We start from the raw sequence: 16,620 nt of genomic DNA, 5'->3' as shown, positions 1-16,620 counted from the left end.
TAAAGTTTGAATGTGTTTTGAAGTGTCTTATTGACTTATTACAAATTATTACTATAACTTACTTTATTTATGATATAAGCTGGGTTGGGTTGGCCTTGAAGCTAAAAGTAACTAGTTTAAATTTAAGATTTTTTATCTATATTCCTTATATCATAAACATTAATCTGCAATGGAAGTCAAACCAATCCCTAATTCTTTCCGAAATCAGAAATTCTTGTGATTTGACATCAACTCCTTGTCAAAAACTTTTTCTGACTAATTAACCGCGGGTAGCATATCCCTAAAAAACGAAGATCCTATTATTTTCATAGCCTAGGATTTCAGTAACGTGATCGATCAGTCCACCACCAATTTATTACAAAGGTGTATATGGAAGTTAATTGAAACTAATATGGTATGCCTGTTTCTAAGATTAATGATGCAGGGATTTCTAATAGTCTAACGCAGTCCAGCTATAATACAAGTTACACTGAATCATAGTACATCTCCAACAGGAAATACATCACTCGCGTATAAATCCATCACTTCGTCGATGTGGTAACCATAGCTGAAGCTATCCTGAGAGGTAGCCAAAATTCGGGTCGGATCTACGATGGGTTTATGTCAGGTCTGGTTTGTGTTTGGTTACTCATCTATTGCGAATTAAATTACTTTTATTTTCGAATCTCAAAATAAAGACAATCTAATACTAAAAAAAATCGTGATTATTGTAATATCACGTAACTCTGATCCAGGAATCAGAGCTATGAGATCTATAAATATACTCATAATTAGGCGTAACCCGAATGGTACAAGATGAAATGAATTATCTTCAAGGAGAAAATATCAGCTGACGAGAAACCTGTTGATAAACGTTTTTAAAGAGGGTCGAATAGAGCTGATTTCGTATCTATGACCCAGGAATACATCTTATATCATCTTCTGCTGGTAGAGGATTAAGGAATAGATCATCTTATACTGCTGACATAGAACTAAGTAGATAGTGTTAATGAAAGACTCTATTGGCAGAACGTTAGATCGTGGTTATAGAAGATTAAATATAGCTAATGGAAAACTTGGTATTGCACTGTCCCACATAAAATGTGACAGCTTGGAAAACTAACTAGTTTAAAACAAGTTAATTCTAGTTTTACACCAGTCTTGTTACTATGTAGAACTAACACTATATCTAGAACTAGAAGTAACAACATACACATCTACATAGTAATAAGACAGGTGTAAAACGAAAATTAACCTATACCTAAAACTAGAATCATTTGGGTTTAGCCGCACGTCTCTAAAGACGGCTAAACCCGAATGATTCTAGTTCTAGGTATAGTGTTAGTTGTAGTTTTACACTAGCACTGTTACTATGTAGAACTAAGACTATACCTAGAACTAGAATCATTTGGGTTTAGCCGCACGTCTCTAAAGACGGTTAAACCCAAATGATGCTAGTTCTAGGTATAGTGTTCTAGTTTTATACTAGCACTATTACTATGTAGAACTAATCCAGCGGTTAGCATGTCTTAACATAACGGGTGCAATGAGATCCTGTCCGACGGCTGCTTTGGAAGCCCTACTTGGTCTCACACCGCTCCACATATATATACAAAAGGAGGCAGCCTTAAGTGCCTTATCACTGAAAACAGTTTCTTCACTCAAGTTGATGCAGGGTAATCTCAGAGGACACCTCGAGATCCTCAAAGACCCATGTCTAAATCACCTGATTGAAATTAAAACGGACCTTATACCGACGGAATACAATTTCAACCAACCGTATAAGGTCATATTTAGTAGCAGGGATGATTGGGCGAAGAGAGGGCCTCAACTAAAAAGAGGAGCCCTAGCCTGGTACACCGATGCTTCAAAGACAGTAAGATCTGGAGTAGGCATGGGCATCAGTGGACCAAATAGCCACATCAAATTGCCCCTCAGCTCGGACTTAACAATTTTCCAAGCAGAAGTTCTTGCTATAAACTTCTGCACCGCTTTGAACCTACAGAAGGGACAAAAAGGTGCATCCATAAACATTTTCACAGACAGTCGGGCCGCCTTAAAGGCAATTCAGGCCTACACGTGTGGCTCCGCACTGATCAGAGAGTGCACCAACAACCTGAGAGAACTCGCTAGGGGCAATGATGTTACCCTATGGTGGGTTCCAGGTCACAGCAACATTGAGGGCAATGAGAAGGCCGACAAGCTGGCCAAAGAGGCAGCAAACACGCCCTTCATTGGACCCCAACCTGGATGTGGACTACAAAAAAGCCACCTAAAACAAATAATCAACAACTGGGAGGCTTCAAAGATAGCCTTACGCTGGAAAGAACTTCCAAGTCACAGACAAGCGAAGAGTATGATAACTCCGTCGCAAAACAAAACCAAAGAGGTTTTATGCCTCAGCAAAGGGGATCTAAGAACGCTCTCAGGCTACCTAACCGGCCATGTGCCCCTAAAATACCACCTCTTCCACATTGGACAAGCTGAGGATCAAACTTGTCGACTATGCAACGACGAGTCAGAAACTGCTGAACATATACTGTGCAATTGCGTCGCCAGAGGACGTCTAAGGCACAACGTCTTCGGTAAAACTCCCCTGTTACCTACCGACATAAAGGTTCAAGACCTCAGGACAATACTAAGGTTCATTAAGGACCTACATTTGCCCTAAACCTTTGGAGGGCTAAAGTTACAATAGATCTTATAGGTCGCGGTAACGAGAGGGGCCGCCCTCCTCAGCCCGGCAGCAATAATAATAATAATAATGTAGAACTAACACTATACCTAGAACTAGAATCATTTGGGTTTAGCCGCACGTCTCTAAAGACGGCTAAACCCGAATGATTCTAGTTCTAGGTATAGTGTTAATTCTAGTTTTACACCAGCCTAGTTACTATGTAGAAGTAACACTATACCTAGAACTAGAATCATTCGGGTTTAGCCGTCTTTAAAGACGTGCGGCTAAACCCAAATGATTCTAGTTCTGGATATAGTGTTAATTCTAGTTTTACACCAGCTTAGTTACTATGTTGATGTAACACTATACCTAGAACTAGAATCATTCTGGTTTAGCCGTCTTTAGAGACGTGCGGCTAAACCCGACTGATTCTAGTTCTAGGTATAGTGTTAATTCTAGTTTTACACCAGCCTAGTTACTATGTAGAAGTAACACTATACCTAGAACTAGAATCATTCGGGTTTAGCCGTCTTTAAAGACGTGCGGCTAAACCCAAATGATTCTAGTTCTGGGTATAGTGTTAATTCTAGTTTTACACCAGCTTAGTTATTATGTTGATGTAACACTATACCTAGAACTAGAATCATTCTGGTGTAGCCGTCTTTAGAGACGTGCGGCTAAACCCAAATGATTCTAGTTCTAGGTATAGTGTTAATTCTAGTTTTACACCAGCCTAGTCACTATGTAGAAGTAACACTATACCTAGAAATAGAATCATTCGGGTTTAGCCGTCTTTAGAGACGTGCGGCTAAACCCAAATGATTTTAGTTCTAGGTATAGTGTTAATTCTAGTTTTACACCAGCTTAGTTACTATGTAGAAGTAACACTATATCTAGAACTAGAATCATTCTGGTTTAGCCGTCTTTAGAGACGTGCGGCTAAACCCGACTGATTCTAGTTCTAGGTATAGTGTTAATTCTAGTTTTACACCAGCCTAGTTACTATGTAGAAGTAACACTATACCTAGAACTAGAATCATTCGGGTTTAGCCGTCTTTAAGACGTGCGGCTAAACCCAAATGATTCTAGTTCTAGGTATAGTGTTAATTCTAGTTTTACACCAGCTTAGTTACTATGTTGATGTAACACTATACCTAGAACTAGAATCATTCTGGTTTAGCCGTCTTTAGAGACGTGCGGCTAAACCCAAATGATTCTAGTTCTAGGTATAGTGTTAATTCTAGTTTTACACCAGCCTAGTTACTATGTAGAAATAACACTATACCTAGAACTAGAATCATTTGGGTTTAGCCGCACGTCTCTAAAGACGGCTAAACCCAAATGACTGTAGTTCTAGGTATAGTGCTAATTCTAGTTTTACACTTACACCGTCACTAGAACTAACATTAGACCGAGAACTAGAAATATTTGGGTTTAGCCGTACGTCGCTTAAGATGGCTAAACCCGAATGATTCTAGTTCTAGGTCTTGTATTAGTTCTAGTGATAGTGCTAGCACAAAACTAGAACTAACACTAGACTGAAAACTAGAAACATTCGGGTTTAGCCGTGCGTCATCAGACGAGACGGTAATGTTTGCAGAAGACTGAATATTGCTGGCAGAACATTTAATATTGTTGGCAGAAGACTAAATGTTACTTAGCGAAGCCAAAAAGCAAAAAACTTTATATTGCTGACAGAACCCTACTGTTGACAGAAAACTAGATCAAGTATTGCTTGTATAAAACAGCATATATAACTAGAATTAAATATAACTGACAGAAGACTGGATAATGTTTGCAGAAGACTGAATATTGCTGCCAGAAGATTAAGTGTTACTGGCAAAATACTAAATATAACTGGCACAATACTGAATATTGCAGGTAGAAGACTAATTGTTGCTTATATTGGACTAGATATTACTTGCAAAAAAGTACATTGCTAACTTTTTGAGTTTTTAGAGGTTAAGTATGATTTTGATTATCCTCTTTACTTGTTAAGGTTATCAATTATATCATTTCGAAATAAATTAGTAACTTATAATATATCGCCATTAAATATTAAATTATAGATTAAGCTACTATTAATAGTTAAAATCATCAGAATAATCATAAACAAAATTGAATTGTTGATCAATATGTATTTCGAAATAATCCGTCTACTTCCTTATTGATTATTAAGAAAAAAAAGTATAATAACCTTCTCTAATCTCTAAACAGTTCTCGTTTTTTATTATTGTTCTTTAATCTCGTGCTTATCTTTTATAACAAGTAATAATACCGAATTTAATTCAATTAAGTAGCATCCTTACAGTTATTTTTGTATTATCACGAGAAAAGAATTATTGGAAATCCCTTTTTATTGGAAAAAAACACCGTGTAGATAATTTGATTTTTTAAATTTAAACTCGAGGTCGTATTGTTGACGGAATAGAACGATACAATAGTCTTGTTTTAATTGAATACTTCAATAACAGCTTAATTAAAGTTTGTTTAAAATCGTTTATTTTCGCGCAATTTAATCCCTAATGCTTAGTAGACTCAGCCAAGTGATTTTACGTCAGTCGGGGTTTTCAACGAACTAGATCTATTGCCAACCAACACGAAAAAGAAAATACTTTAACAATTTTGACGCACATAGAATATTACGAATATTTTTACGCAAAAAGTAATAAAATGTAGCGAAAGCTTTTGATGAATTAAAAATTTTTATTTATATTTTTTGTGAATTTTATTGATTAGATTTAAATAATCCTTAAAATTTGTTTACCACTTGTTGAAGATGATAATTTTGGAATGTTTTTTACGTAATATGTCGTAATAATGTTTTGGGAGAATTTCTATTTTAAATAAAAGAGGCGTCCGACGGCGATGTTTTATTTATAACGTTTCTTAAAGTGTGCCAAAATTTTCTCTAAGTAGGTGTGAGCTAAAATTGTCGTTTTTAAACGCTATTGCCTGAAAACTGGGGGTGTGTATCTTAAAAATAAATCTGTTAAAATTTGAATAAATTTGAAATTTTTTTTAAATATAGCAATTTTATTTCGTTTTAAGATGCCAAAGGACTTAGTGAACCCCACCGAATCAAACTCCTTCGATACCAAATCCAAATCAATTTAGAAGACTACATCAGCGATCGACAATATGACAGCAGAGGGCGTTTTGGTGAACTTTTATTAACACTTCCCGCTTTACAATCAATTACCTGGCAAATGATTGAACAAATTCAGTTTGCTAAACTTTTTGGGGTCGCTCATATCGATAGTTTACTTCAGGAGATGCTTTTAGGAGGTAAGATAAGAAACATTTGATTTTATATTTGGCATAAAATTTAAGAAAAACTTGTTATTACATAATTTATTATTTCATTGTTGTTAATTTTTTGGATATTAACTAGAATTCAGTCTCCGTTACAGGCGCAATAGAAGCGCCGCCGCAAATGGTTGCAGCGGCGAACAACATCAGCAACAACAGTTACCAGAATAACAATACAAGCGACTCTTCTGATAGTCCAATAACGTCACCGATTGCTTCTGGACAATGTCATAGTCCATCGGATCAATTAATTAACGGAAACGTTCTTAGTCCTCAACAAAATGGTGGTGGAAATACAACCAACGTTATCATTATGAACGATATAACACCAATCAATGAAGAAAGTTATCATATATCATTTAAAGAAGAACCTAATACGGATGTTGGAGAACATTTTTGATTGTTGGTTATTTGTAAGTTTAAAAAAGTGCTTAAAGACCAAAATCTATTTAAAAAAAGATTTATTTTTTTGGTGGATATTACTGATTGGTTTGGTTACGTTTTGAAGTTTGATGATCTCATTCTTTTTAAGTTTACAAAGATCAAAAAACTATGATTATAAGGAAAAAAGACAAAAAGATGGGATTAAAAAACGCTCAAAAGAATTTTTTAGATGAAGACTGGAATAGTTATAAAAAAATATATATAAATATATGTGAAAAGTAGAAATACTGAACAAGTTACAGAACGGAAACAATTTGCTCAATATCTAGTTGTTATGTACAAAAAGATACAAGTTTAAAAAAAAAATTGTTATGTAAAATACTTGCCTTATCTTCTATAAAAAAAATTTTTCTTGTGACATCTCGAAAAATCTTTTAATAAAATATTTTTATTTCAAAATTGGACGAAAAATGTTTAAATATATTTTCGTTTTGTTAGGTAATATTTAGGGTGTTACAAATTTAATTTAATAAATGATTAATTGAAGTTAAATTATATATACTTAGTATATCAATAACAGATAAACTCACCAAATAAATCAACAATTAATATGAAATTAGAATCATAATATACAGGGTGATTCAAAAAACCGCTGACAGACTTCTAGAGTAGATAATACAAGAGAAATTAAGATGAATAATCTTAATATACATGGGGTCGGAAATGCCTCGTTGGTCAAATATAGCGGATTAAAGTTTCTTTAAAATTAAACATCTGCAATAAAAAGCACTTTTTTAAAAATATTGTCTCTCTACGCGTGTAAAGTGATCAATTATCTATCAATTGGTCTCTTACACAACTTTGATCAAAGGTGTTTTTCTTAAAAACTATTGCTTTGATCAAAGTTGTGTAAGAGACCAATTGATAGATAATTGATCACTTTACAAGAAAATACTGCCCGTTTGACAAAATTAGCAGTGGAGTTGAAAACATTTTTAAAAAAGGGCTTTTTATTGCAGATAATGTTTAATTTTAAAGAAACTTTGACCCACTATATCTCGTTAAGGAGGTATTTGCCCATGTATATTAAGACGTTTCATCTTAATTTTTGATGTATTACCTGCCCTAAAAGTCTGTCAGCGGTTTTTTGAATCACCCTGTATAGTTGCAATGTTTTGCCCAACTTTGGAATTATATGATATTAATTGTAAAGCCTTATCTGCAAACAACCTTATTCAAGCTAAGGGCGAACAATCTATTATTACATCTGGTTGTTGTGGAAATAAATAAAGCTGAAGCTTTGCAATAAGTACCAAGTCATTGCAGGGGTGGTCAAAATAATGTGTCTTTTTTTAGAAACTTTGTTTTGCCCAACTTTGGAATTATATGATATTAATTGTAAAGCCTTATCTGCAAACAACCTCATTCAAGCTAAGGGCAAACAATCTATTATTACATCTGGTTGTTATGGAAATAAATAAAGCTGAAGCTTTGCAATAAGTACCAAGTGATTGCAGGGGTGGTCAAAATAATGTGTCTTTTTTTAGAAACTTTGTTTTGCCCAACTTTGGAATTATATGATATTAATTGTAAAGCCTTATCTGCAAACAACCTCATTCAAGCTAAGGGCAAACAATCTATTATTACATCTGGTTGTTGTGAAAATAAATAAAGCTGAAGCTTTACAATAAGTACCAAGTGATTGCAGAGGTGGTCAAAATAATGTGTCTTTTTTTAGAAACTTTGTTTTGCCCAACTTTGGAATTATATGATATTAATTGTAAAGCCTTATCTGCAAACAACCTCATTCAAGCTAAGGGCAAACAATCTATTATTACATCTGGTTGTTATGGAAATAAATAAAGCTGAAGCTTTACAATAAGTACCAAGTGATTGCAGGGGTGGTCAAAATAATGTGTCTTTTTTTAGAAACTTTGTTTTGCCCAACTTTGGAATTATATGATATTAATTGTAAAGCCTTATCTGCAAACAACCTCATTCAAGCTAAGGGCAAACAATCTATTATTACATCTGGTTGTTATGGAAATAAATAAAGCTGAAGCTTTGCAATAAGTACCAAGTGATTGCAGGGGTGGTCAAAATAATGTGTCTTTTTTTAGAAACTTTGTCAATGTTTTGCCCAACTTTGGAATTATATGATATTAATTATAAAGCCTTATCTGCAAACAATCTCATTCAAGCTAAGGGCGAACAATCTATTATTACATCTGGTTGTTGTGGAAATAACTAAAGCTGAAGCTTTACAATAAGTACCATGTGATTACAGGGGTGGTCAAAATAATGTGTCTTTTTTTAGAAACTTTGTTTTGCCCAACTTTGGAATTATATGATATTAATTGTAAAGCCTTATCTGCAAACAACCTCATTCAAGCCAAGGGCAAACAATCTATTATTACATCTGGTTGTTATGGAAATAAATAAAGCTGAAGCTTTACAATAAGTACCAAGTGATTGCAGGGGTGGTCAAAATAATGTGTCTTTTTTTAGAAACTTTGTCAATGTTTTGCCCAACTTTGGAATTATATGATATTAATTGTAAAGCCTTATCTGCAAACAACCTCATTCAAGCCAAGGGCAAACAATCTATTATTACATCTGGTTGTTATGGAAATAAATAAAGCTGTAGCTTTGCAATAAGTACCAAGTGATTGCAGGGGTGGTCAAAATAATGTGTCTTTTTTTAGAAACTTTGTTTTGCCCAACTTTGGAATTATATAATATTAATTGTAAAGCCTTATCTGCAAACAACCTCATTCAAGCTAAGGGCGAACAATCTATTATTACATCTGGTTGTTGTGAAAATAAATAAAGCTGAAGCTTTACAATAAGTACCAAGTGATTGCAGGGGTGGTCAAAATAATGTGTCTTTTTTTAGACACTTTGTTTTGCCCAACTTTGGAATTATATGATATTAATTGTAAAGCCTTATCTGCAAACAACCTCATTCAAGCTAAGGGCAAACAATCTATTATTACATCTGGTTGTTATGGAAATAAATAAAGCTGAAGCTTTACAATAAGTACCATGTGATTGCAAGGGTGGTCAACATAATATATCTTTTTTTGGAAACTTTGTTCTATACCTTTATTTACACATTTCTTTTTTATACTCACTATTGAGTTAACTAATTTAACACTTAGAAGTTAACTCCACCCATAATATACTTCTTATAATTGATGATACAACAAGATTGGTTGACCGATATTAATTTTTGTTTGAGTCAATTATTTATCCCCAAAAGTATGAGGAAGATTATTGTAAATATTTAGAACACATTTTTTTTAATTTAAATCTGTAACACCCTCTATAATAAAATATAAATAAAACCTAATTTTTTTATTTATGTATATAAATGTTATTTAGTTTTACAAAATAAAAATATAATTTGTACCTTTTTATTGGTACTATTTTTTTTTTTTTTTAGGAATTAAGTTAAAAATAATTTAATTAAAAATGTATGGTATTTTCAGAGACGATGTTATTACCTTTGTTTTAGTTATTTCTTCTTCCAATTTATTATATTATTTGTTTGTTTAAAGACAATTTGAGTAGGGTTTGTGTGACCTATATTAGGATTAGATAAAAAAAATGATAACCCTTTAAGATTTGTGAAGATTGTTTTTATTGAGTTCTAAAAAAATACTTTTTTTTTAAGTTTAAGCAATATTAAAATCAAAACAAGATTGTTTCTTTTTTTTTTGCTGATTTTTATAAATTTTATGTTTTAAAATAGAATTTATCTACATATTTTTACTTTATTATTTCTGGGGAATTGCAAAAGTATAGATAGCTACTCTTGTTTTCAATTTTTTGTATAACAAAGTTTATATTTATAGGTGATTGTAAACGAACGATATTTTTTTAATTAATATGTAATTATTTTATTTATATTAGCTCCCTAATTATTTTTCGTCGTCGCGCAATTATTGTTACCATTATCATTTTGATCTTTTTTTATAATAAAAACGTTTTAAAAAAAATCATCTCGCCTTTAATAAACATTAATAATCAAATAGATTAATTTAATTAAACAATCACACCTATAACTTTTTTTTAACAACTTAGATTTAAAAAGAAATGTGTACCAAAGGCTGGAAGTGGCAATAATATTTTTATGTAATTAGATTTTATTAAAAACAAATAAATACAACTTTTTTTAAAGTAAAACATCTTCAATATCGACCCTTTTTCTTTTTTTATGATTTATAACCATATTAGAAGCTTCTAAAGGCACTCCAGATTCAACCAGCCAATTATTCAACTTCGATCTTGCTTTATGCCCATCTCGAAACAATTTTCTTTCTAAAGTATCCAAAGTATCTTGAACACTAGGATTTGAAGCTACATTTTCGGCTAAATCCATTATTTTACGAACCCGACCTGTAAAAGTCTATGGGAAAACTAAACATAACCCCCAAAATATCACTTACATGCATTAAAATTTCATTAACATCCCCTTTATTATCAAAAACTTTAACATAATTCCCCAATTCATAGAAATATAATCCGAATTTATGTAAATCAACCGCCTGTGGATCTGCTTTTAAAATTTCTCGATAACCTTCTTTGTAAACTTTGGGAAGATCTGCTGCTGCTAAAGCTTGCCTCCCAGTGGCTATTTGTGTTATTAACCAAATAGGGAGTTCTAAAGATGTTCCTATTTTAATATCGGCCTCTTCGCTTGAAGGATTTAACGTGCTACCTAAAAAAACAATAATTATTTGTTATTAATTAGAAGTAATTTAAAAAATAACCTAATTTTGGGACGTGCATGGTGAACTTAATCGGTGTTCGTTCTTGTGTTGCTAATATATCGTCGATTGAGAAATAATTTGGAGTGTAACCACCCAAAAAAGACATTTTTGACGTTTTGACCAAATTTGACGTTTAACATAACCTAAAATTTATGAAAACCAAATTAAAGGTTATGTCATATTAAAATAAAAAACGCGGGATTTTTAAATTAATGTTATTTATTCAAAAAACATTTAATCTTTTTGACAATATCTTCCATGGCAAGAATTTCTTCTTTGTCTCCCTGTTGGTTCGCTTAAACTCGGGGTAAAAGCTGCGAGAATAAACAAAAATTATAAATATAAAAACATAATAATTAACATACCTTGAAATATTACAATTAAAATCGCTAAAATATAAAAAATTAAGTCGAATCCCTTCATTTTAATCTTTAGTACTGTTTCAAATAAGAACCATTGAAACTATTATTTTATACACAAAATTTGTTTATGAAAAGATAAACTTATGACTTATGTTATCGTAATTGAGTCTTATTTTATGATTTCTTGGAATTATTATGACACCTTTGTCAACAAAAACACTTAAAATGTATTCAAAATCATAAAAAAATGCTTCAGGTAAATAATAAAAAAACTTTGATTAAAATGTTTAGTTATAATTTATAATTCACGTAGGATGTACTACAACGTAAAGAAGAAAAATGCGTCGAACAAAGTGGTTCGTTACTGATTAATTCGAAGAGTAACAACGAAATAATTAATATAAATGATGAAATATCTTGCGTTTCTAATGAATCATCTATGTATTGCGTAGATAAATGTTGTAACACTGGAAATTATGCACCTTTTTAAGTTTAAACATGAAGAGGAAAATGAAAAATCGTGTGTTAAGCAAGTCGTAGCGTTCGTTCATCAACCGCAATTACATTATTTTTGGGCGAGGAAACGAATTAAATATTATAATAAAAATCATATCAAAACAAAATTGATTGTACGTCATATTTTACCTGAAACACCTAAAATTAAAAGTGAACAATAAATATAAATAATTATTCTAAAATTTTACTCACTTTAAAAGATTTAACCATTAAGTTAGTGAACTTAGGCTAATTTGGAGCAACCTGGTGATTCAATGAATTAGGAACATTTCCCCTCAAAAACTGCAAAATCCGCGTATAAATACTGTATGTAAATGTTTACAGCGCCATAACTTTCTTATATGATACGGACAAAATTGCTTGACCATATAGAATCTGCAGGAAATTTTCCCCTCTATACAGTGGTATATAATTTTAGTCGATCGCATGGTGGCATAAAAATTTTCTCCCTAAAAACCGCAAAATCAGCGTATATTTACCGTATGTAAATGTTTACAGCGCCATAACTTTCTTATATGATACGGACAAAATTGCTTGACCATACAGAATTTGTAGGAAATTTTCCACTCTATACATTGGTATATAATCTTAGTAGATCGCATGGTTGAATCAGAATTTTTTCCCAAAAAATTGCAAAATCCGCGTATAATTACCGTATGTAAATGTTTACAGTGCCATAACTTTCTTATATGATACGGACAAAACTACTTCAACATATAGAACTTGTAGGAAATTTCTGGCTCTATACAGTGGTATATAACTTTAGTAGATCGCATGGTGACATAAAAATTTTCTCCCTAAAAACCGTAAAATCAGCGTATATTTACAGCATGTAAATGTTTACAGCGCCATAACTTTCTTATATGATACGGACAAAATTGATTGACCATACAGAATTTGTAGGAAATTTTCCACTCTATACATTGGTATATAATATTAGTAGATCGCATGGTGGTATAAAAATTTTCTCTCTAAAAACCGCAAAATCAGTGTATATTTACCGTATGTAAATGTTTACAGCGCCATAACTTTCTTATATGATACGAACAAAATTGGTAGACTCTATAGAATTAGTAGAAAATTTTCTGCTTCATACAGTGGTATATAATCTTAGTAGATCGCATGGTTGAATCAGATTTTTCTCCTTAAAAACCGGAAAATCCGCGTATAATTACCGTATGAAAATGTTTACAGCGCCATAACTTTTTTATATGATACGGACAAAACTACTTCAACATATAGAACTTGTAGGAAATTTCTCGCTCTATACAGTGGTATATAACTTTAGTAGATCGCATGGTGGCATAAAAATTTTCTCCCTAAAAACCGCAAAATCAGCGTATATTTACCGTATGTAAATGTTTACAGCGCCATAACTTTCTTATATGATACGAACAAAATTGCTAGACTCTATAGAATTAGTAGAAAATTTTCTGCTCCATACAGTGGTATATAATCTTAGTAGATCGCATGGTGGTATAAAAATTTTCTCTCTAAAAACCGCAAAATCAGTGTATATTTACCGTATGTAAATGTTTACAGCGCCATAACTTTCTTATATGATACGAAGAAAATTGGTAGACTCTATAGAATTAGTAGAAAATTTTCTGCTCCATACAGTGGTATATAATCTTAGTAGATCGCATGGTTGAATCAGATTTTTCTCCTTAAAAACCGGAAAATCCGCGTATAATTACCGTATGAAAATGTTTACAGCGCCATAACTTTCTTATATGATACGGACAAAACTACTTCAACATATAGAACTTGTAGGAAATTTCTCGCTCTATACAGTGGTATATAACTTTAGTAGATCGCATGGTGGCATAAAAATTTTCTCCCTAAAAACCGCAAAATCAGGGTATATTTACCGTATGTAAATGTTTACAGCGCCATAACTTTCTTATATGATACGGACAAAATTGCTTGACCATACAGAATTTGTAGGAAATTTTCCACTCTATACATTGGTATATAATCTCAGTAGATCGCATGGTTGAATCAGAATTTTTTCCCTAAAAATTGCAAAATCCGCGTATAATTACCGTATGTAAATGTTTACAGTGCCATAACTTGCTTATATGATACGGACAAAACTGCTTCACTATATAGAATCTGTAGGAAATTTTCCGCTCTATACAGTGGTATATAACCTTAGTACATCGCATGGTGGCATAAAAATTTTCTCCCTAAAAACCGCAAAATCAGCGTATATTTACCGTATGTAAATGTTTACAGCGTTATAACTTTCTTATATGATACGGACAAAACTGCTTAACCATACAGAATTTGTAGGAAATTTTCCACTCTATACATTGGTATATAATCTTAGTAGATCGCATGGTTGAATCAGAATTTTTTCCCTAAAAATTGCAAAATCCGCATATAATTACCGTATGTAAATGTTTACAGTGCCATAACTTTCTTATATGATACGGACATAATTACTTGACCATACAGAATTTGTAGGAAATTTTCCACTCTATACATTGGTATATAATCTTAGTAGATTGCATGGTAGAATCAGAATTTTTCCCCAAAAAACTGCAAAATCCGCGTATAATTACCGTATGTAAATGTTTACAGCGCCATAACTTGCTTATATGATACGGACAAAACTGCTTGACCATACAGAATTTGTAGAAAATTTTCCGCTCTATACAGTGGTATATAACCTTAGTACATCGCATGGTGGCATAAAAATTTTCTCCCTAAAAACCGTAAAATCAGCGTATATTTACCGTATGTAAATGTTTACAGCGCTATAACTTTCTTATATGATACGGACAAAATTGCTTGACCATACAGAATTTGTAGGAAATTTTCCGCTCTATACAGAGGTATATAATTTTAGTAAATCGCATGGTTGCACAAGCATTTTCTCCCCAAAAACTGGAAAATCCGCGTATAATTACCGTATGTAAATGTTTACAGCGCCATAATTTTCTTATATGATACGGACAAAATTTGTTGACCGTACAGAATTTGTAGGAAATTTTCCACTCTATACATTGGTGTATAATCTTAGTAGATCGCTTGATTGAATCCGAATTTTCTCCCTAAAAATTGTAAAATCCGCGTATAATTACCGTATGTAAATGTTTACAGCGCTATAACTTTCTTATATGATACGGACAAAATTGCTTGACCATACAGAATTTGTAGGAAATTTTCCGCTCTATACAGAGGTATATAATTTTAGTAAATCGCATGGTTGCACAAGCATTTTCTCCCCAAAAACTGGAAAATCCGCGTATAATTACCGTATGTAAATGTTTACAGCGCCATAACTTGCTTATATGATACGAACAAAACTGCTTGTCCATATAGAATCTGTAGGAAATTTTCCGCTCTATATAGTGGTATATAACCTTAGTACATCGCATGGTGACATAAAAATTGTCTCCCTAAAAACCGCAAAATCAGCGTATATTTACCGTATGTAAATGTTTACAGCGCCATAACTTTTTTATATGATACGAACAAAATTGCTAGACTCTATAGAATTAGTAGAAAATTTTCTGCTCTATACAGTGGTATATAATCTTAGTAGATCGCATGGTTGAATCAGATTTTTCTCCCTAAAAACTGGAAAATCTGCATATAATTACCGTATGTAAATCTTTACAGCGCCATAACTTGCTTATATGATACGGACAAAACTGCTTGACCATATAGAATCTGTAGGAAATTTTCCGCTCTATATAGTGGTATATAACCTTAGTACATCGCATGGTGGCATAAAAATGTTCTCCCTAAAAACCGCAAAATCAGCGTATATTTACCGTATGTAAATGTTTACAGCGCCATAACTTTTTTATATGATACGAACAAAATTGCTAGACTCTATAGAATTAGTAGAAAATTTTCTGCTCTATACAGTGGTATATAATCTTAGTAGATCGCATGGTTGAATCAGAATTTTCTCCCTAAAAACTGGAAAATCCGCATATAATTACCGTATGTAAATCTTTACAGCGCCATAACTTGCTTATATGATACGGACAAAAATGCTTGACCATATAGAATCTGTAGGAAATTTTCCGCTCTATATAGTGGTATATAACCTTAGTACAACGCATGGTGGCATAAAAATTTTCTCCCTAAAAACTGCAAAATCAGCGTATATTTACCGTATGTAAATGTTTACAGCGCCATAACTTTCTTATATGATACGAACAAAATTGCTAGACTCTATAGAATTAGTAGAAAATTTTCTGCTCTATACAGTGGTATATAATCTTAGTAGATCGCATGGTTGAATCAGAATTTTCTCCCTAAAAACTGGAAAATCCGCGTATAATTACCGTATGTAATGTAAATATTTACAGCTCCATAACTTTCTTATATGATACGGACAAAACTACTTCAACATATAGAACTTGTAGGAAATTTCTCGCTCTATACAGTGGTATATAACTTTAGTAGATCGCATGGTTGTACAAGCATTTTTCCCTAAAAAGCTGCAAAATCCGCGTATAATTATCGTATGTAATGTAAATATTAAAGCTCCATAACTTTCTTATTGTTGATGTCATAATATCAGGATAATTCAATTTTAGATGAAGAAAAGATTAAGCTTTTTCTAAACTTATTACATACTTACCGCTTGTTT

General features: G+C 32.3%; 3 protein-coding genes across 11 annotated transcripts in view; 1 reads left to right on the top strand and 2 right to left on the bottom strand.

The window, feature by feature from the left end:
- Window positions 1–10,540, top strand: part of LOC111416003 (Hepatocyte nuclear factor 4) — a 41,732-nt gene extending 31,192 nt beyond the window's left edge. For 5 of the 9 annotated variants that reach the window (XM_023047927.2, XM_023047925.2, XM_023047920.2 and 2 more), the window contains 2 exons: window positions 5,708–5,944; window positions 6,058–10,540. In XM_023047927.2, coding sequence (XP_022903695.1) covers window positions 5,708–5,944; window positions 6,058–6,368 — 548 coding nt within the window. In that variant the 3' untranslated portion in view covers window positions 6,369–10,540. Of the gene's footprint in view, window positions 1–5,707; window positions 5,945–6,050 lie in introns of all 9 variants that reach the window. The other 4 variants (XM_023047928.2, XM_023047929.2, XM_023047922.2 and 1 more) reach the window with 2 other exon arrangements.
- Window positions 1–16,620, bottom strand: part of LOC111420849 (shavenoid) — a 372,982-nt gene that overhangs the window by 6,748 nt on the left and 349,614 nt on the right. The window lies entirely within an intron of this gene.
- On the bottom strand, window positions 10,481–11,653 carry LOC111416004 (DNA replication complex GINS protein Psf3). The gene is made up of 4 exons (XM_023047930.2): window positions 11,493–11,653; window positions 11,128–11,441; window positions 10,804–11,075; window positions 10,481–10,763 (listed from the first exon to the last, which is right to left on the bottom strand). Exons 2-4 carry the CDS (start codon window positions 11,231–11,233, stop codon window positions 10,530–10,532), a joined length of 612 nt encoding a protein of 203 aa, XP_022903698.2. The 5' UTR covers window positions 11,234–11,441; window positions 11,493–11,653; the 3' UTR covers window positions 10,481–10,529.

Source organism: Onthophagus taurus, chromosome 7 (genome assembly GCF_036711975.1).
Source record: "Onthophagus taurus isolate NC chromosome 7, IU_Otau_3.0, whole genome shotgun sequence".
NCBI lineage: Eukaryota > Metazoa > Arthropoda > Insecta > Coleoptera > Scarabaeidae > Onthophagus > Onthophagus taurus.
This window is presented reverse-complemented; position numbering and strand designations above follow the sequence as displayed.